Below are 24819 nucleotides of genomic sequence, written 5' to 3' on the forward strand. Positions count from 1 at the left end.
AAGAAGCAGTAAGTCTTGTTGACATAAAATGTTACACATCCATATAGATAGGATGATGGGTTTTGTTTTACTCTGTTAATCTGTCTTTATTCATTTCTTGTCCCTGTACTTCTCCATGTTTTAAGAGTCTCTTAAGAGTATTACTGGCTAAGTAAATTGCCATCAGTTGAGAAAAAAAATTAAAATGGATTTATTTTTTCACTGCTTTTCCATACACAACTTCAATTTTGTATTTCTTTTTAATTGATACAAGCTATTTTCTGAGAAGTGATTGTGATGCTGGCAGCTTACATCAGTAGTTATGCTCCCTGCATGTACCTAATCATTTCTGCATTTCTGAAGTATGACACAACTTTCATGGTTTTCACTGGGAGAGTGAATAATGCATTTGCAGTGCAAATTTAGCAGTGCATCACTGCAGTGAGTTGTAGATGATTTTTTTAAAGTGCAACATGAGATTTTTTTTTGATTTATGCAACCATGAATACATATTTTAAGATTAAGAGGTTTATAGCTCTTACAGTCACAAAAGATATTTAATTTGGAAACTGCAGTAGTCTTTGTAGAATATCATATTCTGTCTTTTACAAATTTTTTGGGGGGGAGGCGTAGAATGACTAGGAAAGAATTGCTTGAAAACAGGCACTTACTATACAGAGTCTCTGAGAACATCTTAGTATGTTACAAGTAATGTAGCACTTGTAAGGTCATGCCTGCTTGTATATTTAAAAACCAACACAATATGTCTGTGTTTTTGCTATTCTTGTTTAATTCAGGAGAGTATGCATTGGCTGCGGAGCTGTACAGAGAAGTACTAAGATCATCTGAAGAGCACAAAGAAAAGCTCAAAACAGATTCCTTGCAAGTGAGTGAGCATTGAAATGTAAGAGAGATGTAGTTAAGAACTGGAATACTTTAGATTTAATTTAACAGGTCAGTCTTTTCTTCCTCCCAGTGGTGTGCTGAATTACTCTTTCAGCCTGCTGTAATCACAATCTTTTGATAGGAATCTGTCCATGACCGCCACGTTTCCTTTTTTTTGGACAACAAGAAAAGCTACTGTGTTTCTAAAAACCTCCTTGTGAGTTTTCTTGATGTCCCTGAAGCAGTGTATGATCTCCACCTGCTGTTCTGCAGTATAGTTAACAAGCTGAATTCCTAGTCTGGTGCATGTGACTGTGATTGTTCACGCTAACAGTGTTATATTACATCCTGCAATTACAGAATGCAGGGTTTGTACTGAGAGTGATATTAATGTGCCAAATGATAGAGAATAATAAAATATTTGCACTGCAGAAGATAAAAGGGCATCAAAACATGGAAAAGAATTGAAGTGCCTTTTCTCTTTGGGCAGTTACTTCATGCCTTTTAAATACTATTTAAAAGTATGAATATATTTTCCTGGTAAAAAAAACCATGGTTCTCTAAGTGACATATTTATAGTTCTTCAAGAACTATTAACTCTAAATTGACCAAAATTTTCTTCAGCATAATAAAGAGATTTAAAGCATTAGTGACACACAGATAAGAAGTGATCAGTTGTCTGTTTCTTTACTTGCTTGCAAGTTATTATTTGATTGTGTTGCATGTGGTCACATAATGTCTGTGTTGTGCGTCTTTGATTTTTCTTTTTCCTTTGTGACTTCCTAGTGGCTTTTTTGCTTAGCATAGATGTGTTAGTGTAAACTTGTTAAGCTGCTCATAGATTGTTAATGAAGTTGTTCTACTGACTTGTGCAATCCAATAAAGTTGGGGTTTTTTTCCCCTCAAAATATTCACTGCCTAATATTGCCTTAGTGTAGTAAAATTTTACTTGTGTTAAGTCTTCTCAGTTGTGAAGGATTAGCTCTTTGGGGTACTGGCAAATCACTGCTGGCCGGTCCTCCTAAGTGGTTGAGATAGTAATAGGGCAGAGGTGAAGAGAATCCAGGATGTGAGAAGGGCACAAGCTTGTGACAGTGGAGGTCGTTAGTATGAGTCTGTGGGAGCTGTGCAGGAAGCATAATATTATTGGTTTGGTTTGAGAAACAAAGGGTGAAACCAGAGAAGAGGAGCAGAGTTTCCTTATATTAATAATCAAATTTATTGTCCCTAAAAGTATACCGAAAGATCATGGTTTTTCAATCTCTTTTATTTCAGACAAAAGAAAAATATGAAAAATTATTATAGCTCTTGGTATCTGGTCTTTTCCTTAACACTTTATTTTGGTTTAGATAGGCTAAATGAATTGTTTCATCAGAATATTCTAAAAGACATTTACCAAAGAAAATGCTCAGAGATAATTAATTTTTTTCATAATAGTCAAGGACTGTTTTAATTAGGAGGGTGAGTATGGTATAGAATCTGATGACCTGGTATTACCCTTGCCTGCTGATTTGCTTTTGAGATGTTAAAGAAGGTCTTTTTAATATTTCATTTCCTATCATTTCCTATCCCAGTAAAATGTAGAAAGGAATCTTTCTTTTCTTTATAAGATGCTTCCAGATTAGCAGAGAAAGACAAAACTGTTTTTAAATGCATGATAATTTCTTGCTGTAAGCTTTCATTGCTGTTCAGGTTTTTCCTGTCACGGATGTTGCAATGGATTTTTTTCATGATTACTCTTGACTTTGTGTATATTTAGAGACTTCATTCTACGCATAATTTGATGGAATTGTTGGCAAAGCACCCAGGAATTCCTCCAACTTTGCGTGATGGCCGACTTGCAGAAGAGGTAAACGTATTTTGTTTTTCATAAATACTGAAGAGCACATTTTTATTTTTTGTCCCCTCAGCAATTTCTCTAACTAAAGAAACAACAATTCTTTTCATTTCAAAAGAAATAGCTTTTGAGTTAACTACATATATTTCCCTTAAACTTAGTAAAATCAAGAGTTGTTTACTGTGTGATGAGAGCAGAAATGTTCAATACAGTACTGCTGTTCTCAATGCTAGTGGCCTCTGTTATGTTGTGAGTGTATTTTATGGAAATTTTAATAACTTTTACCTCTGAAATGCTTTTTCCCCACCCCCATGTTCCTGTGGAAATAACTTACATAGATATTATTGATAAAGAATGTGTCATCCTGAATTCTTCTGAGTCCTTTATTTCCTCACATTTTCTTTAGCTTTCCCCATTTTTAACTTCAAATAGTCGGAGCTTTCTGTAGCTGAAGTTTATTTTTCTTTGGTCAGATGAACAAATCACTCTGTATCACTTTCTGTATGCATAAGCTTAACTATATCCTTAATCCTAACTAGGGAAGTATTTGGCAAAGTAGCTGGGATTACTCTTCCCCACTGGTTACTTGCAGTGGACATAAGGACATCATTTCCAAAAGAATGTCATTATTGTGTTACTATTTGGGCTGAAAGGCACTTTGGGATGTCTGTAGCTGAACTTCCCCCTCAGAGCAAGCTCAACATGGATTTTTGTTCAGGTATCCCTGGGCTTTATCCAACTGGCCGTTTAGAACCTCCAAGGAAAGAGATTTCACAACTTAACTGACTACCCAGTTCCAGTTCTTCATATATTTCATAGCAGGGGAGTTCTGTGTGATTTTTTCTTTTCCCTGTTTCAATTTATAGCCATTGTCCCTTGTTCAGTTGCCACGTACTTCAGTAATATGCCTGGGCTCCCAGTCTTGGTGATTTCCTTCTACCTGCTGGGCAGCTGTTCTTTGGTAATATCTAAGCCTCTCTCCTTCAAGCTGCACAGGCACAGTTCTTCCAGTCTCTCCTGTTTTATACTGGTGATGAGTATCTGTCTTACTGTTTGGCTGTCTTCTGATATTTTATCATTTTTATGCAAATTCTGTGTTAAGCATAGCAATTTTTTTCTGTTTTAATGAGCCTTGTTCTCCTAAATATATAAAGTCTGTACCTGCCTTATAGAAGTTCTGTAGAAGTACTGCCTGTTTTTTATTGACCTGTAATTCTTGCAGTTTTTAAATACTGCATTATCCTGGCATGATTATAAAGAAAGCTATTAGAAAATTTGTTTTATTTATAAATGTGATGCAGAGGTGGTTTTTTATAGCTACCTTTTGTCAGTAGCTCCTCTAAGTACCTGAGAGTCCTGTCCACTCCAGGTAAACTGCGCTCTGTAACATCAATGTATTATCTTAGCAGTAGCAAACAAAAAAAGACTTGAACATACACTAAAATGCACAAAATAAATGTATGTTGTGAAATCAGTACGTAACGGTTCAAGATACACGTTACTTCTAAGTTGTTTGTTCATCAGTTTTTAAAATACGAAATAAACTAGCACTGCTTTTATAGTGGCACTTGTACACCAAGAGGGGTTTCACTGTAAGAAGTAATTTCTCTGAAAAAAATTGTATCTGATGCATTTAATGAAACTTAAGCCTTTGTTGTTATTTTATGAGTGAGTTTTATATGTAGGTAAGTTCAATTGTCCTGTTCTCAGGCTGTTCTGGGATCTTTTTATTGTTTGCTTATTTAACCCAGATAAGTAAGAATGCTGAGTTATACTCCAGTTCCCTTTTGTAATGCACTGTATTCCTATTGTGTTGTTTGGGCTTACCCAAAAGCAAAGTTCCACAGTTAACATCTTTACAGTAATTTATCTTCTCAAATGGTTGTTTTGGTTTTTTTTTTGGCTTACTAATAAATGCTGGATTCTAGGGGAAAAAATACTGCTAAATATTGCTTACAAAGGAAGGTAGATAGCAGATAGGTAACCATTTAAAAACACTATGGTAGCTGGGGAGTTTTCACGTTTGCAGTGTTCCTCACAGATACAATTTTTGCGTAGTTTAAGCTCTTATTTCCATCCAGGCAGAACAACTTCGACAGCATTATATGAGTAAATCCAACGCAGAAGTTGCAGAAGCCCATCAGGCCTTACAACCAGTTCTTCAAACCATTCGGGAACTTCAAAGAAAGGCAGGTACCTCTTAAATGTTTTGTATCTGACTTTTGGCTTTTTTAAAGAATATTATTTTCATCTGTTTATCCAGAACTCCAGCTGTTTTTCTCTTTTCACCTGTTAAAATTACAAGGTCACTTCAGTGTCGCTGTAATAATTTCACAGGGAACTTTGCTTTCTCTGATTAAGTGATCTTTTAATGTCCTTTTGAGACAGAGAGAGAAGGAAGAAACTGAGATCACCGTTATCTCTGTGTGGCTGTAGATAGCCTTGGTGAATCTGACTCTACTGAAGGAATATAAAGGTGTGGGGAATGTACACAGTTTCTTAGTCATGTGTTTACACGTCAACAGAAGATAGGATATTTTTTCATCACACTCTCATCCTCCACTTTTCATGGAATTAGTCAGCCTTGTTTGACCATGGCCTAAAGAGCAGTATGCGCCTCTGCTGCAATGAGCAGATTGGTTTTCTGGTGAATGTTCAAGGATAAATCTATTCTTTTTCATACAGATACACTCAGGTTCTCCTTGGTGGTTGGATGTCATCCAGACAGCGATACAGTATGCCATTGATGAGGAGCTTGTTCAACGTGTGCAAAATGAGATAACCTGCAACTACAAACAGCAGACAAGTAAACTCTCCATGGCAGAGAAGTAAGAGAATAACTGAAATAGACTTTTAAATACAGTTAAATCTACTCAGGACTTTCTATTTTGTGCTAGCAATTGCAATTAGATAGCAGGCATTTTTGCTTCAGAGCATATGGACTGCAATTATGTTTCAAAATCAGTCCCTGAAAAAGTGCAACTAGATAAAAGACTTGGAAAGAAAAGCAGGAAAATTACTGTTTTCTCTTAGATAAGAATTCTTTGAAAAGTTGTTCTGTATTATCTACTGTGGTTTTACAGTCTTCTATACTCATGAAACTGCTAAGTAAGAAGAATTCAAAGTTTATTACATTATAATTGAGTAGCCTGTAAAAGAAATTGGCTTGCTTTAATGGAAAGTAAACAGATAATATCAGAAAATCCTTGTGTAACACCATAAAATAGCATCACTGTTTTTCTGAGCAAAGAATTTGAGGTTGGTTTCATGTTCAAGACAACAGTACACCACTTCTTTTGGGTTCAATTACAGAGTAATGAATTCAGAGGTCACTTAAATCAACTCCCATGTTAATATCCAGATCCATGCTCATTCAATCCAGTAAAGCTGTACAGGGATTTCACCTGTTAGTATCTCCAAGGAGGGAGATTCAGTAATCTCTGTGTGAAGCCTGTTCCAGTATTTGGCCCACTTGATGGATAAAAAAAGACATTAAAATTCTTTTACCTAGTTAATATTTCCTGTGTTGCATCTTGTGTACACTGTCTCTTGTTCTTTTGTTTTTTTGTCAAAGGCCAGGTGCCTTTGACAAAAGTTTCACTCAGTCTTCTCTGTACCTTCCTGTTACATAAATATAGAAAGCAATGAGGTCTTCCCTAAATTTTACGATTGAATAGACCCTTTTCTCCTCTTGTACATCCTGGATGAAGGTCTGTAAGTTCATCGCAGAAAAGGGAGACATAGGAAGGACAGTGCTCTCATAGTTTAACCTCAGGAAATTTTCTCAGATACATGAACGTGTGCTCTTAAATACAGTCTTTCTGAATCATGTTTTAGTTAAATACATTTTTATTATATTTATGATATATAAAACATATGTATATAAATGTATGTACTGTGTACAAGTTTATAAAACGTGTGTATAAATTTAAATACATAAGACACGTACATATTTTAATTCCATATGTAAAGATGGAATTTTAATTTCCATATTTTAATTCCATACGTAAAGTTCCTACTCTCTGACTATTCTGCCATCATGATTCCAAAAGGCTGAAATTTCTTCTTGATGGAAGTAAATCTGTCTTTTATTTTCAGTACTTAACACAATTCTATTGAATAATCTAAATAAAGATACAAAGCTTAACCTCTTTTTTTCTTCAGCACAAGAGGCAAAGGGCACAAACTGAAACTCAAAATGTTCCCTCTGATCATCAGGGAACGTTTTTTTACTGTGAGGGTGACTGAGCACTGAAACAGGTAGCCCAGAGAGTTTGGGGGGGTCTTCATCCATGAGATACTCAGAAGTTGTCTGGGCATGGTCCTGGGCAACCATCTCTAGGTGACCCTGCTTGAGGAGAGCATTTGAGCAAGACAATGCCCTGAGGCCCCTTCCAACCTCAGCCAGTCTGTGAGTCTGAATAGAAACATTTTGTAGTTATTTGAGAACGATAGCATCACATTCTGGTCAAAATAAATACAAGGAAAGGATTATTGACATGTTCATGCAAAACTTTTTTTCCTATACATCCCTCTGTATGTTAGCTTGTGTTACACTGATTTTTTTTTCCTTGATTCAAATTAGGACTTAGAAAGTATCTTCTTAAATTGCTGCTTACAGATTGTATAACTTTGGGACAACGATCTGTGACTAAACTTTCTTCTATAACACAAGGATAAAACTTGCTTCCTTTTCAATTTATTTTAGCATATGAGATAAAACTTAAAAAGCAGTGTCTTACCAAGTGCTGCTGGTCAGTGGTGGAAGCAACAAGTACTCTTTACTGAGTACTGGCTATGATTAATTCATGGTATAGTGAGGGAGATTTTTATAAAGCTGGTGTTATTTGGCAACTGATGTTATTAACAACAGACTTGTGGTTGCAATTTACATTTATTTTCAGACTACCTGGTTAGGCAAACTTTGTCTATGTTATTTTAAAATGCATGTTACTGAAGTAGGCCATATTGAATGCCAAGCTTTAGTAGTGTTAAACCTGTGCTTTGCTCTCTGCGCTGTACAAAACAGATGTTTTGGATCAAACTTCCTGTATGGTGTAGAACCACAATCTTGTACATCCATGTCAGAGCTTGTAGGAATGATGCACTCTTTCAGCAAGAGACTTCTGCTCTCAGGAAAAACACAATGTGGAAAGTACTTAACTTGTGTTCATGTTTGTGTTCATTACTGCAACACCCCTCCAATCACAAAAGGCAGCTAGGTTTTAGGAAAATAGTTTACTGGTATGTCCATTTAATAAATTTAACTTTGAAAGCTAACTTGCTGAATGAAGTGTATTTCTGTGATGGGTGCATATGTCTGCTGGGAATTGCACAGGTACATTGAAAATCATTTTGTTGGCCAGCAGACACAAGTAAGACTGTTAAGTATGTGCAGTGGTTTACCTTTAGTAGTTCTGCATTGTGGCCCAGAATATTGCAGGTTTGCGTTCATTACTAGTATTTGGCCACACCTCTCAAGTCTTGGAAAAAGTCTTTCTGTTCTAAAAATACCAGGCATCAGCTCTGGGGATACACTGGAGTGATTTCTGACAGCATTGCATACAGGAGTAATAAGCACTTGCTTGTGGTACCAACTTTGTACCAACTTTGTATGTTGTCCTAGATTGCTATTTAGCTACTTCTCTTCTACTTTAAAATACTGAATCAAGTTTGGATTTGGTGTCTTGATGTACATTAATTCCTCTTTTTTGTTAAATCAGATTCCGTGACTGTAGAGGCCTTCAATACCTACTCACAACCCAGCTGGATGAAGTGAAGAAGTTCCAGAAGATTGTAAGAGAAGCAGTGAAAAACTTAGAAGGGCCTCCTTCTAAGCAAGTTATTGAGGCTGCCACTATCTGCCATTTGCGACCTGTTAGACTGCCACTTAACAAGTAGGTCTTGAAAACAGAAAATATACCTTAGATGTGTATTACTGAATTTTCCTTTATTTGAAATAACATACTAAAATCTTTATTACGTACTCAGGAGCTGTATGCACACAGTTATCACAGATCGATTTGTTAGAATCATGGTCTTTGGTTTTATTTATATAAAATCTTCTAGTGTCAGCTATATTAGTGTATGTATAATTGTTATTTTGTTCTTTTTTTAAGAATTTTGTGTAGTTTTATATGTTGGAATAAGGGCTTATGATAATTTGGTTTCTGATTAAATTCTGAGTACATCTATTTTCAATTTTCTATATTGCAGCTGTGTCTTTTGTAAGGCTGACGAATTGTTCACAGAATATGAGTCAAAGCTCTTTATGCATAGGTAAGTTCATAGATTTATAAATTTCTGACTGTGAGAAAAAGTGAGAGTTGGATTGGTTTACGTTTTCTGAAATAAGTTTATGACCAAATGACAGTGACTTCTTACTGATGGCTTTGATAGCAGTTCTGTTAGGTTTAATTTTGTATGTATATTTCATTTGAAGAAATGGTGTCCAAGGAATGAATACATGCCACTTTCTCTCAAGCTGCTGTAATATGACCATAAATTTGAAATGAAGTGGTGGCATGTTCAGACAGCGTGCATATAAATACAAGTATGCTAATTTAACACATGTTCCTATTTGTGCAAATATTTATTTGGAGTCCAGCTGCACGTGGTATAATACTACCCTCACTCAATGTTACAATGAGAGATCTCAGACAGGGTGAAGCTGAAAGAAGGGTGACACCAGCATGGGGTGTCAGAGAAGTATGCATGGTGGGCAGTACTGAGAGACAGATTACAGCTCTCTGCATGCTCTCTCTTGGACCTCTCTCTCTCATATCCCTCAGTGTCAAAATTGGATTGAAAAGTCTTGAGGTTACTGAGAAAACATTTTGAGAAGTCTTTACCAGTGGGAGTTTTGTTGCCTCATGACTGCTGGAATCGGGAAGAATCAATGTATTTCTAAATTCGCACTATTTGTCAAGGAGAGAGCTGGGAAGCTGTTCTGTTCTTTCACAGTGCAATACACAGCAAATTTTGCAGCAGAGTTTAATTAAGTAATTCTTGCTTATAAAAAAAAGTCAGATTTTTTTTTATGAATATGACATTAATAACTACTGAAAGATGATTTAGATGCATAAGCCTGTCCACAAGCTATTGATGATTTTGAGCTGACAAACTGGCCTGAGGATTGGTACCGAGGTCACTGTGTTCAAAGCAAGCTTTTGATTAGGTAATAAAACAGCAGTTTATATTTGCTTGGTTTGCATTATCCTTTAATCATATATAAGAAGGCTGAAATAAATGATGAATAAGTACAGATGGATGTGGAAGTACAGAATCTGTGCTCAGTGCTGTGTTTGGTTTGTTTTGAAGTGTTAAAGGTCAAATGGCAATATTTGAGGAGATGATAGAAGACCAAGAAGGGCTTGTCGATGACCGTTTGCCCACCACAAGCAGAGGGCTCTGGGCGACCAGTGAAACTGAGCGTGCCTTGAAAGCTCTTCTCTCCTTTGCCAAAGCTCACCGAATGGATGCTAGGCTAACCGAAGAAGGGAGCGTATTCCTGGAACTCTTTGAAGCATGGAAAAAGGAATATAAGGTTCAGTAAATTACATGGTGATCAAACAGTTGTGTGGTCCATTTAATTTATTATAAACAAATTGCAGCTGAATATTAGCACATCTAAGTCGTATTCCTGAAATGAGGCTTTACCTACACCAATCTTTTCCACAGTGCTTATTACAGGATTTGATTTTAAATGATTTATATATGATTTCACAGTTTATAAAAGCTATACTGGCTACTAATTAAATTACTTAGCAATGTAATTGCATCTGCTAAGACAGTATAAAGATGTAATTAAATGTGTTCATCTGTTTAGTTGAATCAGAATGTAGCAAGACTCAGCAAATCCAACACTGGTTCATTCTGTAATTCAGTTTACCTTAAGTCTTTTGAAGAAGGAACATAGTTTTTTCATGTGCATTTATGTTAGGAAACAAAAGATGGGACTAATATGCCAATGAGAGTGGAGACAGTGGTGTGATTCCATCTGTTGTGACTTGGAAGTACTGATTCAGTGGTCCGTACTACTCTAATATACACTGAGTTACAAGGATGATACCCTGTGAAATAACTCTTTTTTTATTCAGCAGAGTTGTTGTGTTTTAGGTTTTTTTGTTTGTTTGTTTTGCAAGGCATTTTGTTTCCAAATTGTAATACTAGTAGTTGTAAAAGAAATGAGAGACAGCTATTAATACTTGTTTATACAGAGAGGCTGAAAAAGAGAGTGGGCAAAATGATGTCTGTACTGCTTGTTTTCCTTTATAATTAGTTGTTGTTGTGGCTGAATGCTGAAAAGAAATACTATCTCTTCCTCCAAAAAGATTCTCACATTTTATTTTACATTGTATGGCAGAGCCATGTAAGTGTAACTCAATTCAGTTCTGCTGTTCATTTGTTTGGGATTTTCTTACAGTTGCTCCATGAGTATTGGATGGTCCTTAGGGATCACGTGTCTGCTATTGATGAGCTGGCAATGGCGACAGAACGGCTGAGAGTGCGTCACCCTGATGAGCCAAAACCAAATCCACCAGTGCTCCACATTATAGAACCACATGAGGTAGGGCACTGGGCAGGGAAGAATGGCTTCTTTTTGGAGGAACCTACCTCCTACAAAAATAAATCTGCATCTGGATCTATGCATAATGTCTATAATGTGTCCCTGTTTTCATTTCAGACAGGCTTGGTGGAGTGTAGAATTCTTACCTATTTCTAAATTAAACACATGGGCCATTTTGAGCTTGTAACTGTTACTTTGATACATTTTTGTTAGCCTTCAGTCAGAGCGGCATATTTACCTAAGACTGCTGTCCTTTCAGCAGCAGCAACTTCCTTCTTTTCTCTACAATTGCCCAGTCTTCCAAGCTGGTGGAAAATTAAGTTGACCTGATTCCTTACCCTTATTAATACTTTCCACAAACACCTGTATAAAACAGAAGTGAGCACCTCGAAGAATAATCTTTTTTTCCAGTCTATTGAAATTTCTGAGCTGCCTCTGACTCGGTTTATGATGGTAGAGAAAATGCTGGATTGATTTAACCTCTTTATTTTATTTTTTTTGCACCAATGAAAGTAAATTTTCTATAGACACATTTTGTGCTTTTTTTCTGTGAGATTGAGTTAGACAAAAGCGCTTCTTTCTATACGGAAATAAATTTCATCTCTGTATTAAAACAATTTTTAAAAAGGAGCACTTTGCTTAACAATTGCCTGATAAAGTCTTAAGAGTTATGCATGTATATGCAGCCGTAAAAGAAACATCCATTACTTTGGCCTTCATCCTTCAGGTGCCTGCCTCTTGTGCAGTATTACACTTCTTCACTATCATCTGTAATTAATCTAAAAAAAAGTCAGGTTGGTGTTTCTGTCTTTGTATAGGTTAAGTCAAAAGTGGAAATTTCTAAGAAATACAAAGAAAATAGTTGTCTCTTACACATTGCTTTTGGAAGCAGCAGTTGATGCTAGTATATATATACACAGTCATAAGGAAATAGTAGAGAAATTGAATAAAGTTCAAAAGAAACTTCTAAAAATTCAGGTTTTTTTAAATTTAATTTTGCTTCTGTAAAGAACCAATAACGTAAATAAAACAATAAAAAGCAATTTTGTGTACCTTCTGCATCTCATCCCCTTCACAGTGCTGTGTTCATACTGGGTACAGGAAAGGAATAGATAATCAGTTTTGCTTGGGGAGAAGCACATCTTAAAATTCCAACATGAGCTGATTTTCCATCTGTTGCCATTAAATCACTGAACTGAATTTCACGAAAAAAAATAATTTAAGCCTTATTGTAAAACTTTCATTTTATTTTTTTCCTTTTTAAACACATACTTAATGTTGTTTTCATAGGTAGAGCAAAATCGAGTGAAACTTCTGAATGACAAGGCAGTTGCCAAATCACAGCTTCAAAAGAAATTAGGACAACTTCTGTACCTCACCAATCTGGAGAAAGTAAGATTAATAGTTCCTTGGTCTTTACCTATGTGATGTACTATGTTTACCTGTGGAAGGGAAGAAACCTACCATTATTTAAAACTTCTATCTTAAATTGTATTTTCTGTGAAGATTCATTACATTTTCAAATTCCATGTGCTGTTCTTTGGGTTACTATGTGCTCATAGAATTATTTATTGCATTATACATTTTAGTTACTTGCTTAATTACATGCTTATTAAACTATGAACTAGTTTTGATGTTTAAAGTTTTCATTAAAACTAACTGGGCCATGTTTAGTAGAAGCCTTATAAAATTATGTATGTCTCTGCCACAGCTTTGGTGTTTTACAGAGAGCTTACCTGAAACAGAAGGATAATCATGTCTGGAGTTTAAGTAAATGCTTAAAACAAAAAACCAAAACCAAACTGAAACAGACAACCTCTATGTATTATGTTATTTTAATCATAGTGTTTGAGTAAGTGCATTTATGTTCAAGTAAGCATAGTTAAGCAAAATTTAAGTGGTTTTGCAACAATGTAAAGCTGATAGAAAATATGTGGAGTTTGTTGTTTGAAGCTTTTATTTTACCAGGATTTTTCAGAGCTGTTACAGAGCTGGAGATGCCATCTAAAAGACTGCAGAATGAAAAGTGCTCCTTTTGCTTACCAAAAGTAACATATTTTTTTAACTCCTCAAGATGGACTTGAGTACATGAATATGTTTTTAACTTGCTCACAGTGTTTCGTTTGATTTGGTTTCTTTTAAGGGCCTCATTATTCTTTTTTTTTTCTGGAAGCTTGTTTTAAATATAGAAAAACAAAACACAAAGCTTACACTTTCTTTTCTAATTTATAGTCTCAGGATAAAACTACTGGAGGAGTTAACCCAGAACCATGTCCAATCTGTGCACGTCAATTGGGAATGCAGGTAAGATAGTTATCCAGCAGGTTTTAGTTTTAGAACATCTTTAACTAGAGCTGAACCAGTTTGTGTCAAATTGTCAAGATCTGTTTTTAAATGGATGTTTTAATGAAACAGAGAAAATGAGCTGTTTCCTGCAATGCACCAACCAGCCTCTCCCCTGAAATAACATCTTTCTCAAATACAAGTACCTCTACTTCTTCTAGCTTTTGACATCAGTGCTTAAATGTTCCAAAAATGTGTGTTCATGATTGTTTTATAGCTCTGAAGTTATACTTTTAGCAGAAAGATTTTTCTTCCATTTATAAGCTAACAGGAAGAAGTAGTAGGTAGACTTCTATTGTCCAGTATTGTATTTTACTGTAATTGTTCTTATTGGTGGTATTTTTTCTTCTGAAGAAAAGGATATTACATACGCAAACAGTAGCAAAATCCAATAGAATAAATATTGGCAATGTGGATTTCCTTCCCCACCACTTCCCTGCTGAACTGCAGGAGTTGAAATTCAAGTGGGACTTAATCTATATCATAAAGTACAAAGCCATAATTTGAACTTGCCTTGCCATGCATTAGGAAAAAACATGAAAAGACTCCTATATGGCCAACTAAATTGTCTCTTTCTTTTAGGGTAGCTATTTTAAGGAGGTTTAACTTCTCTTTGCATTATAGACATGTGTAAGCATGAACTGCTGTCCTGCCATGTTTCCAAAATCCCCTCTGTGCTTTTCTTCCAAGGGTAATACAGGTTTTTACAGAGAACGGCTGTTAGTCGTGTTAACTGCCATTATTCCTTATCTCAGAGCTGAAGAAGTTCACTGAAAGAAAAAATAATCTTTTAACTTTCTTTATCTTTGCTTAACAGCAAGACTGCTGCTTTAGATGATTGTAGCTTTCATGTTTAAAAGAACTTTTAAAGTACCTTGCATCCTGTTTCTGCACAAATGAAAAAACTTTACAAAGCCTAAAAGACTTTCTGCTTGATAATCAGAGGTTCAGTCAATTCCTTTGCAACTTGGTCCCATGAAAACTTAGTCTTTCCTCTTGGAATGGCCTAAAGAACAGACTAGTACAGCAAAAGATACTGTTTTGAATTTCAAAACTTATTGGTCTGCAAATTGCTTCTCTATTATGGAAAGTTCTGGCTGACGTGTAGATGCTCTAGGCTCACAAGGGGAAAACAGCTTCTGCAACGCAATCTTCTGTTTCACACACATTCTGTCATAAAGAGACTGAGACACTGTGTAAGTTCAAAGATGTTGTCTAGGACTTACCAGTAAGGAAAAACTAAAGCTTTCTTTCTATCACTTATTTAATAAGACCAATCTAATATGAATGCACAGCGAAAGAATTTTATAGAAGGCAAATACAAACACTTGTGTAATACTGAAAAAATTATGTAAATACTTAACCTGTGTTTACATATAAGGCATTAAGAATCATCTTTCATAGAAATGAAAGATTGTAATGTCTTTCCTGAAGTTCAAAACTGAGAAAATGCAAACAATGAACAGTAAATGCAGAGACTAGATCATGAATGTCTGTGTGCTGGAAAATTTTGAAATTCAGGCTTTTTAGCAGCTGGAGTGCAACAGTTTTAAAATTCTTCTTCGATCTGATGAGTATCATGAAAATAACGTAATTTCTCTATGAAAAAGTAATTTATCATAGATTAGTGGACTGTTTTTCTTTTTCACTGGTCCAAAACTGCAACTGTGTTGTGTTTGGGTTTTTTTGTTTCCTGCACAGTGGGCAGTGCTGACATGTGGACACTGTTTTTGTAATGAGTGCATAGCAATCATCATCCAGCAGTACAGCGTTGGCACCCGCCGGAGCTCCATAAAATGTGCCATTTGCAGGCAGACAACATCTCATAAAGAAATATCTTATGTCTTCACTGCAGAGGCTGCAAATCAGGAGGACGATATTCCTGTAAAGGTGAGTTGTTTGCAGGAGCTCTGTGGTTCAAACTTTCAGCAGTGCGTATTTGTTGTGTTTTGTAGCATACTGTGTTAAGGCAGACAAGTGTACTATATAGTTTTATAAATAGCTTGTCCTAGTGACAAAACCACTAGACACAAATGTGTAGAAATTCAGTCCTGATTGCACTATTTTATCTGCTTTTTTTACTAATGGAGGCTTTTCATTGGGTTGAAGAGACAGCATTTCCATGAGTCTTTAGCCATACTGACATACATGTAGTGCATAGCTGTATGTTTGCTCTGCATGAATATCTTGTAGAATGTTGTAGAAACAAAAAACCTGTGTTTATTGCAGTTGTGGAAAAAACAGAGGATTCTGGGCTAAAATGCAAAGGTAAAATACATTGATAATACTTTGGTTTAGATGATACTGCTGTCTTTCATTAAAATATGATTATAATACAGCTGGACATAACTTGTGATAATTTCAGTCTGATTAGTATAGTAAAAAATAATAACTAGTTGTGCTGACAGACTTCCATGATATCTGTTCAAGTCTCCTTGAACCTTGCACAATGTCTAGGGTTGCTGCCCTATACTGAAGACAATGCTGCCACATTCACACTAGTTATTTCAACCTCCCTGGACAAATGGAATTCCATTTTATAAGTAGACGATTCCTAACTCGAATTATTAAAGTAGTGTACAGTATGTGGCACCAGGGGGAGTAAATAGGCTGTATTTTTCAAGTGCTACTTCTTAGAACATCACTTCAAGCAGGGCTTTTTATATATTAACTCCATATACAGTAGAGATATCACCCTGTTTCTAAGAAAATTTCAAATATGTTTCATAAATTACATTAAAAATAACTAGAATAACCAAATTTCATAAATAAGACTCTGAAAGACCATGTCATCTGCTGTCCTGTGTAAAGAGCTGTAGTGTTTTCTTGAAGTATTTCTGTATCAAAAACTTTGAAGAAAGCAAAAATAAAGCAAAAATATTAATTTTGTGTGAATTTGCTTGAGCAAAGTTCATTCTTTGTTCATGAAAATTTAAAAATTTACACTGTAGCTTCACTGTATTTACTCTCTAAACAAGCAACATTGTTAAAAATAAAAATTTCTACCTCTTGTTCCTTTAAAGGACAGTTAACAAAGACAACAAACTTAGTATGGTTTTTATAGAATACTAAGGTTAAGATCAGTATCTTTCAGGATAGATATGAAAATTGTGTGATTTATTCCCTGTTTATATTTTAATCTGATCTCTCTCAATCCTTCCAGTCTCTTAAAGTATTCACTACCTCTCTTTCTTTCTATCTTACTCTTTATTCTACTGACACTAACCATCTTAAGGTAATGCCTTAGATGCAGAAGGACTGCTGTAAATGGAAGCATTTTATACTGAGAGGGAGATTATTGGCATCCCTGCATGTTTTGGTTTTGTAAAAGCTTCCTGTGTCTGGTCAGTATTACAGTGGGTGTTGCCAGCCTGTCATCTGAGACAGAAGTTGTTTGTTAGGGGGTAGTTTTGGTTCTAATGTTAACTGTTCCATAATTCATTTGAACTAGCCAATTTCTTTATAAATAATCATCTGAATATTCAACAAAATGACAGACTCATGGTAAGACAGACCAGGGGTAAGGAGTAGGGTTTATTTTTTTAAGACTGAAAAGCAAGGGTACTTCTGTCAGTTTTATCTGTCCATAGGGAAAAAAATTGAAATCTTTGTGTGTGCTGTGAGCCAAAGTTTTAGTCACTTTTAAGTTCAGTAAGTCTAATATAGTTAAACATAACGTAGACAAAGGGATGAAGAACTTTACACAGTTATCTTGTTTAAAAAAATAGAGCAAAAAGACTGTGGCCACTTTGAGCATTGTGCTGTTCTTTTCTGCACCATAATTCCCCTTACTGATCTTGTACAAAGTCACCTTTGTGACACCTGAGTCACAGGAATCTGAAGGGTGGAAAAATCAACAACAGTGGCTAAAGCTGCTATCTGTTATAGCAGGGGAAAATAGAACCTATGGTAAGTTCTAAAAACAGTTTCTGAGGAAAATTAGACAATTAGAACAGATTAGCCAGCATTGTCATCACTCAATCAAAGATGAATGGTATTGGAAAAGCACATAAATGACCCTGGAATTATGTAGGAAGTCCTAAAAGCTAGTCTTGGATCTCCTAACTGTAGGTGTTTATGATTGGCAGGCAACAGCCATAGGGCTGCAAATGTGTCATCCTTTCAGATCAGAACACCTACCAACATAAGCATTTCTAATTGTCCATCTGACTTTGCAAACAGTCAGAGGGACAGTCAGTGACTACCAGGTGCAACAGAAATGACGTGGAAGAAAGCTGATTAATTTCTATGTCTGTAACATTGCAGAGTAGGAATCACTGTGGAGGACCCTGGGAAATAAAATGGCACTGCTTACTGCAGCCTTTGGTAAAACAGTCTGCAGGAAGTCTTTTACATGTTAGCTGCCTAATGTATGAGTGAACAAGCAGCCCAGAATTGGTTCCCAGATGTGCTGAGACTGCTGACAATCCTTCCCAGCCAATTCTGCAAACGGCATGACTTCAGTAAATTTGATCTGTCATTGTAGTGAGCCAACATAGTTAATTCAATATTCAAAAGACAGGTGCAGACAGGAATAAAACAATATTTGTCCTGCTCAGTCTAGCACAGCTTGAAATTACTATGTGTGTAGGAACTAGTAAGAAAGTAAAGGCTTCTTTAAGAAATACATTAGGTAGAATTGCTGTAATATAAAGTACATATTGAAGGAGATGGAAAAGTAATTGCATCTCATTGTATCCTCTTGCTGACCTAAGGGGAAAGGGAAGAGTACATAAATCAAAATTGACAAGAAGTAGAATAAAGTATTGGATTCATTAAGCACTGAAATATTTCTGAATGCAGAACAGAAAGATGTTTTCATTACAGCTCACCATCATTCAAAAATTAATTATATTTACAATTTTACTGTTTTAAGTATAAATAGCAAGTTTCATAGTACTGTGCATAGGTTTGGTGTTGCTAGAATGAGAAACAAAAGCAGCATAAATAGCATTCAGGTAGATTTCTTTCTTGGTCCATTTTCAAGAGGTGTGAAGGTAAGGAAATTTTAATGTGCATTTGAAAAATTCTCTAAAGACTGTGCCACAAAGTCAAACTGCAGGAGGCCTAATGGGGATATTTAGTGCCACTGCACCGCTTGGCACCAAAACCATGTGTTTTGCCTCACGCAGAACTAGAGGGTGTGTCTGCATGGCGCTTCATTCCTCCATGTGCTACACATGCTGTTGCACACTGCTGATCCTAATGCAGTGCATTGTAAGGGAGAGGTAAAAGTATTTCAGTGCTACTTGACCTGCCTTCCTCGGGGCTGGTCATTTCTAACTTTGTGTAAGATGTGTAAGAGACCTCATATAACATCATTTAATAAAGCAATGAATGTGGAAGGAGTTTTTTACTATCCTACTCTACTAATGCTCTTCTTTGACTTTTCAAAGGGAAGTCACTCCACCAAAGTGGAAGCTGTGGTCCGAACACTGAAGAGAATTCAATTTAAAGATCCAGGGGCTAAGTCCTTAGTTTTCTCAACGGTATTAATCACCATTTTCTGTCTTGTCTCTGCATGTGTGTTTTGAGTTTAAAGTGTTCATAATATTTTCGGGAACTAGTTTAGCTACCAAAATGTTGAATCACTGTACAACCACTTGATTGTTATGAGGATTTGTAGGGCAAGTCCTGTAACTGGAACAAGAATAATGATCATAGTCAGCAGATGAAAACTTGCTTCTTTAAAGGGCAAGCACTTAGATTTGTATGAAAGCAGTAGAAATTCTAGATATTTTAAAATGTGATGTCCAGATGTTTTTGACACATTGTAAAACTGTGTTTGACATGGCTACCAATCTCTTTTATTCGAGCTGATCTTTCTAATTACCTGTCTTACTTAAGTCTTATGAAAGATTTGGTTTCTAGCACAATTTTTTTTTTAAAAAAATGCAAATGCTAGTATTTTGAAAAGTTCTTTACTTTTTGTTAGGAAAGTTAATTATTATTTTTTAGTTGTCATTGCTGTTTGTAATGTTGAGTTACTTTTATTGTGTTGTGTGGTTTTGTTTTGTTTTTTTTTACAGTGGCAAGATGTGTTGGATATAATTTCAAAAGCTTTGTATGACAACAACATGGTTTTTTCTCAGATCAATGGAATTAGTAAATTTCAGGTACATAAAGGATATTTTTCTTAAATTATTTTCAGTGGGAAATCATAGAAGTTAATTTGATCCTTTTTATGTCATTGCTTCCTTTCAGAAACTAAAAGAGCAGGAAATTTGTGTGGCAGAAGCTTTGGTCTCTTAACTTATTCATTCTAAAACTTATAATCTCAAAAAGTCCTATTTTAAAGCATTTGGAGATAAACAGTACATCCACTTTTGAGAAAGATGCATTTGCATGAAAGTTAAGGATGAGACACTCTGATCAGTGTGGCAAGAAGATCATGCCTTCCTGTGACTGTCATGTGTCTGTTCTGGGATGACAGACCTGCAAGACTGTCACTCTGGAGCCTGTATTAGCTCCTATAATTTGTTGAAAATACAGTCTTGTCCCCCACACTCTTCATTGAGGAACTTCTGTCACACTGCTGTGGTGTTTGCCTTTTAGGAAAACCTGTCTGCATTTAAATATGATCCCAACATCAATATTTTGCTGCTGCCTCTTCACACTGGTTCCAATGGACTCAACATCATCGAAGCAACTCACGTTCTGCTTGTGGAGCCCATTCTGAACCCAGCACATGAGCTACAGGCTATTGGCAGAGTACATCGTATTGGCCAGACAAAGTAAGGTTTGCTGTTGTGTTCAGTGCTTTAGATATGGTCCAGAATAGATCTGAAAAAAGCTTGTTCAGCTGTTGCCCTATTTTTTGCGTGCCGTTGATGCCTTAGCTTTTAACTTTGGAGTTCTACTTGCAGAAATGTCCAGAAACATCTTACCTTTCCAAGTCTGAGCAACTCATCATTTATGCCGCATATAGCTAAGTTCAGGCATGGCCTTTCTGAGTTTCCTTGAGAGGCTCTTTCTAACTGGTCATTCTCAGCTCCAGCCTAGGAGCTGCATAAATTGTTGGGGGTCTTTTGTTTCCTTGTTTTGGGACGTTTTTTGGGGGTTTTTTTGTTTTGGGTTTTTTGTTTGTTTTTTTTTTTTTTTTTCCCCCAGAAAGAAAGTTATAGCACACTCTTGTTAGAACTGAAAAGTTTTTAAATCACAGTTCTGCCCTCACCCCTTTCTGAAGGCATTAATGAGTTTGCATGTCTCTTGTTTGCTTCAGTGTTGTTGCTCTGACATAGGTAGTACTGAACACTTAGAAAAGGTTTTAGAAAGTTTGTCCTCAATATATGAGATGTATGTGTTTTTCCTAAGGTCTTGTGACTTTGGAGAAAAAAAAAATTTAAAGCCCAGTATATGAAGAAGAAAAATAGCTGCAGTCAATTCTGGAATACCAATACTGTAGAATAGTAGTAGGGGTTGTGTTCTGGAAATGAAAGCAAAGAGAGAGAGGACATGAAGGAGCATGTATGTGAAAGAATGTTTATGAACAGGTGGATATTTCTGTGTGTTGGTAAAGATTTTGAATTAGCTGTGAGGGCATAGGAAAGATTGATTGCAACAGCCCGCACTGCAATTCTACCAGATGCCGGCACGAAAGGTGTGGTAAAAACGCTGCAATAAAACCACCAAGAATATGCTGTACTTTTTAAGAGTTAAGATTTCAGCAAGACTTATTTTTAAAAAAGGTTGTGTTCCAAGTACACTGAGCATTAGAGAATACTCTGTTTAGTGTCACTGGTGCAACTGTTACCAGTTCAGTTCTTATTTACTTCTCTTTTTTGGGGGTAGACCTTGCCTGTGAATCCGAAAGTATTGCCCCTGTATTCCTCTGTGAAATGTTACCTGCCAAAGTTTCAGCCTAAGATCTGAAAAATATCTAAGCATTTTCAAGGGTTCTTACCTTGAAAAATGTTTATACTAGGAAGCACAGGGTGCTTTTTCATGTTTATCTTTGGATCTGCCTTTTTTCCATTTCACTTTCTCCTGCCTGGCATTTTTATAAATTACTGCTTTCTTTTCTGAAATTTTATTTCAAAATGTATCATAATGCATCATAAATGCAGTTTTCATTTTGTGCTATATTTATGGACGTTTTGGGTTTTATATTTTACCAGTGTTTACTGACTACAGTTACTGACTTCTTTTTAAAAAATTGTAATATTTTGCTGTCTTCAAAAACAATATTATTAAAACTCTGGGTATTAGGTATAACTATCCATCACATTGAGCTCTTGTCTCTTGAAATAATTTGTGACAATGAATTGTATATAACCAGTGGGCAAAACTCCTTTTTCTTTAGGCTCAGGAGGAATGTTTCTAGTAAGGACACAGAAAGCAGAACTTAGCCCAGTATCTACGTTAGGATTTTAGCTAATACAGCTTACATTCATTTGGTGTGTGAACAGTAAAGTGGAAATGTGTTTACAGGGAAGCACTAAGCACTCTGAAATGTCAGTGGAAGTTGCTAATCACTTGTAACATTTATTTCTTAAAAACCAGAGGCATATTTTCAACACCTGTAATAGAATTAGTGTGACACAAAAATATGGTTATAAACTTTGGCAGTAATGGTGCAACTTCTGCTCACTTATGGTGGCGTTTTCTTTTTTTTTAAACACATTCAGATCCACAATTGTTCATAGGTTCCTGATAAAAGCAACAATAGAAGAGAGAATGCAGACTATGCTGAAAACTGTAGATAGAAGGTATGTGTTGAATATTTTAAAAACGTCATTATTGCACTGAAAATGAAAAGGTTGTTCTCCACCATACTTTCATTATGGTTAGGAATGTATATCTTATATATAAACTGTTCAACTGTTCTTCAAAATGTTTTGATTGGCAAAACAGTTTTAAGACTTCAAAAGTTTTAACCTGGTTCCAGTAACTTGCAGCTTAAGGTATTTTAATTTTCTGGAAAATATTTTGGTTATGTTTTGTGTATTTTATTTCATAAAAGCCTAAGTGATAAATTATGTATCTTGATATGATTTATCTTTTCAGTTTACCTATTTCCATTGGTAGCATTGCAATTGATGGAGTAGTACTAAGCCTGCCACTAGAGCAACAGTATCTGTTATAAACTCTAACACAGGACATGGGTTCTTTCTTTTGTTATTTTTTTAATCCTACAAACCTCGTCCAACGGTGCTGTGTCACATTCCTTGGTTTCACAGTCCATGCAAGCATTGCCCAGATGCTAAGTTGTACATCAGGCTGGTGTGCAGACACAGAAAGCAGTTCTTACTGTGATACATCTTTCCAAAATCTATAAGCAGTGATGGATTGGAGCGGGGCCAAAAATGCTATTTACATTCCTTACACAGATGGTGTAAGAGGTTTGTACCTTTTAACTAGATGGTATACCCATGACAAATCTAGGAGGAGGCCTTAGTTTAAGGAAATTTTGCCTTTTACAGATTATTAAACTAAAAATTACATGCACATCTTTGGCTGTAGTTATGAAAGATTTCAGTTTTAGCTCTTGAAGAATGATTTATGCTCCTTATCTGTGAAGTAGCACTACTTTTGCACACAAAATTTGGATAAACGTACAGTGGTTGAATGATCTCATGAGGGCCAATCTTTTGAAAGTAATATTGAACCTCATGCTTGGAAGCTGAAGCAAATCCCTGAAATGTTAAGAGGTCAAAGGGGATTATCCCATGTTCTGCTGCCTTTGCAGTGTTTGGTGTTGACCACAGCTGGGGACAGCTGATGGACTTTTTATCTTACTTAGAATGTGCAAGGGCCGTAGCTGATGAGTGTATTGTTTTCCAGACAGAAGGTGTGTTCTCCTGCTGGGCTTCAAAGCTGGGCAGGTATTGACTCTGAACTGTGCGCTTTGTCTTCAATGCACACAGCTTGTTACTTACACTGATTATTTCTCTGATGGCCACGTGCAATTTTTTCCCACAGCCACACAAGCTCTTCCATGAAACAGTCAGAAGCCTCAGTGTTGACAGTGGCAGATTTGGCTGAACTTTTTACAGAGGAAACTGAAGAACTTGAGTAAAACATTGGTTTGACCTAACAAAATTGGAAAGTACCTGACCCAGTAAGCACCGGGATATCCACTTGATCTTCATTCCTGTAGACATCATCTAACATTTGTCCGTAAGAGAGCAATCGGAAATTGAGAAGTCTTAATTTTTACTGATTTATGCTTTGGTGACGTTCACAGCAGCACACACTTCTGATGGCACTGGATAAAAGTTGCACTTTGCACATTATACAATAACATGGATTTTTTTCCCAAAGAGCGTTTGAGCTGGATGCTAAAAGTGAGATCTTGGACCCTTGGTTGAGAGGATTTTTACCATCAGGCTTGATCGGCTAGTAGCTCAGTCTGAGAGCAAATCTATGAGGGTGGTTGGGTGGGAAAGGGAAGCAGAAAAATCTAATTTTTTTTATTGTACAAAGAGTTGTTAGAAAGAATGACTGTAAATTAATATTCTTTTAGAAAGGGCTTGTTAGATTTAATGCAGAATTATTAAATGTCTTATTGTTAACACTTCAAATTACAAATGTTTACTAATAGTTTGGATATTTGTATTAGGCTTTTAGATATTCATAAAGACTTTTGACAGTTAAATATTTCATTGTTAATGCTTACGGCAAAAAGATGATAATTAAATTATGCTTTTTGTATGTGTGTTGGTCTGGTGATCAGTTAAAAATTTGAACTTTCTGTACCTGTTTCCACTTGAAGCTGTGACTAAGTTAGTGCTCTGTTTGAAAAAAGAAGAAAAGCATTTGCTACAGAATTTTCAAAAATTAATTGGTTACACTGCTGATCACTTCATAATTATTTGGTGTTTCTGTGCATTGTCTCATACTGATCTTTTTGTCTAGTTCTTCCCCTTAAAGATGCAGCAATCTAAATATACAAAATACATGAAATTATGGTAGACAGGCTAGTTATTAGGTGCCTGGTCTAAGTTAGAAAAAGTGTGAAGAGAAAAGGAACTTTTGTGAAGCTTCATCTTTAGATGTGCAAGAACACTCTATCCCATCTTTGTGGATGTTAGATAGTTTGGAAAAGAAATCTAGGCTAACTTTCAGACTGCTGAAGGTAGGCATGGTAAATTTTAAGCCTTTTGGCATTGGGTATGGATGTGCATTTACATGACATTAATTTCCAAAGGTATTACAGAAGCAAGCTCAGGTGTGCAGTTGGTGTTAAACACAATTTTGTGTTTAG

The 24819-nt window shown here is 35.8% G+C and overlaps 1 protein-coding gene across 2 annotated transcripts in view; it reads left to right on the plus strand.

Moving 5' to 3' along the window:
• SHPRH (SNF2 histone linker PHD RING helicase) overlaps positions 1-24266 on the plus strand; it is a 51710-nt gene extending 27444 nt beyond the window's left edge. For both annotated transcript variants that reach the window (XM_066178897.1, XM_066178896.1), the window contains exons 15-30: positions 777-865; positions 2624-2713; positions 4783-4890; positions 5387-5529; positions 8425-8598; positions 8918-8980; positions 10022-10247; positions 11127-11270; positions 12561-12662; positions 13503-13574; positions 15315-15503; positions 19010-19102; positions 19643-19729; positions 20169-20347; positions 22241-22321; positions 23535-24266. In XM_066178897.1, coding sequence (XP_066034994.1) covers positions 777-865; positions 2624-2713; positions 4783-4890; positions 5387-5529; positions 8425-8598; positions 8918-8980; positions 10022-10247; positions 11127-11270; positions 12561-12662; positions 13503-13574; positions 15315-15503; positions 19010-19102; positions 19643-19729; positions 20169-20347; positions 22241-22321; positions 23535-23631 — 1937 coding nt within the window. In that variant the 3' untranslated portion in view covers positions 23632-24266. The remainder of the gene's footprint in view (positions 1-776; positions 866-2623; positions 2714-4782; positions 4891-5386; positions 5530-8424; positions 8599-8917; positions 8981-10021; positions 10248-11126; positions 11271-12560; positions 12663-13502; positions 13575-15314; positions 15504-19009; positions 19103-19642; positions 19730-20168; positions 20348-22240; positions 22322-23534) is intronic.
• The last annotated feature ends 553 nt before the right edge of the window (positions 24267-24819 follow it).

Source organism: Chamaea fasciata, unplaced genomic scaffold (assembly GCF_029207755.1).
Source record: "Chamaea fasciata isolate MVZ Bird 193981 ecotype frontalis unplaced genomic scaffold, bChaFas1.0.hap1 SCAF_3, whole genome shotgun sequence".
NCBI lineage: Eukaryota > Metazoa > Chordata > Aves > Passeriformes > Sylviidae > Chamaea > Chamaea fasciata.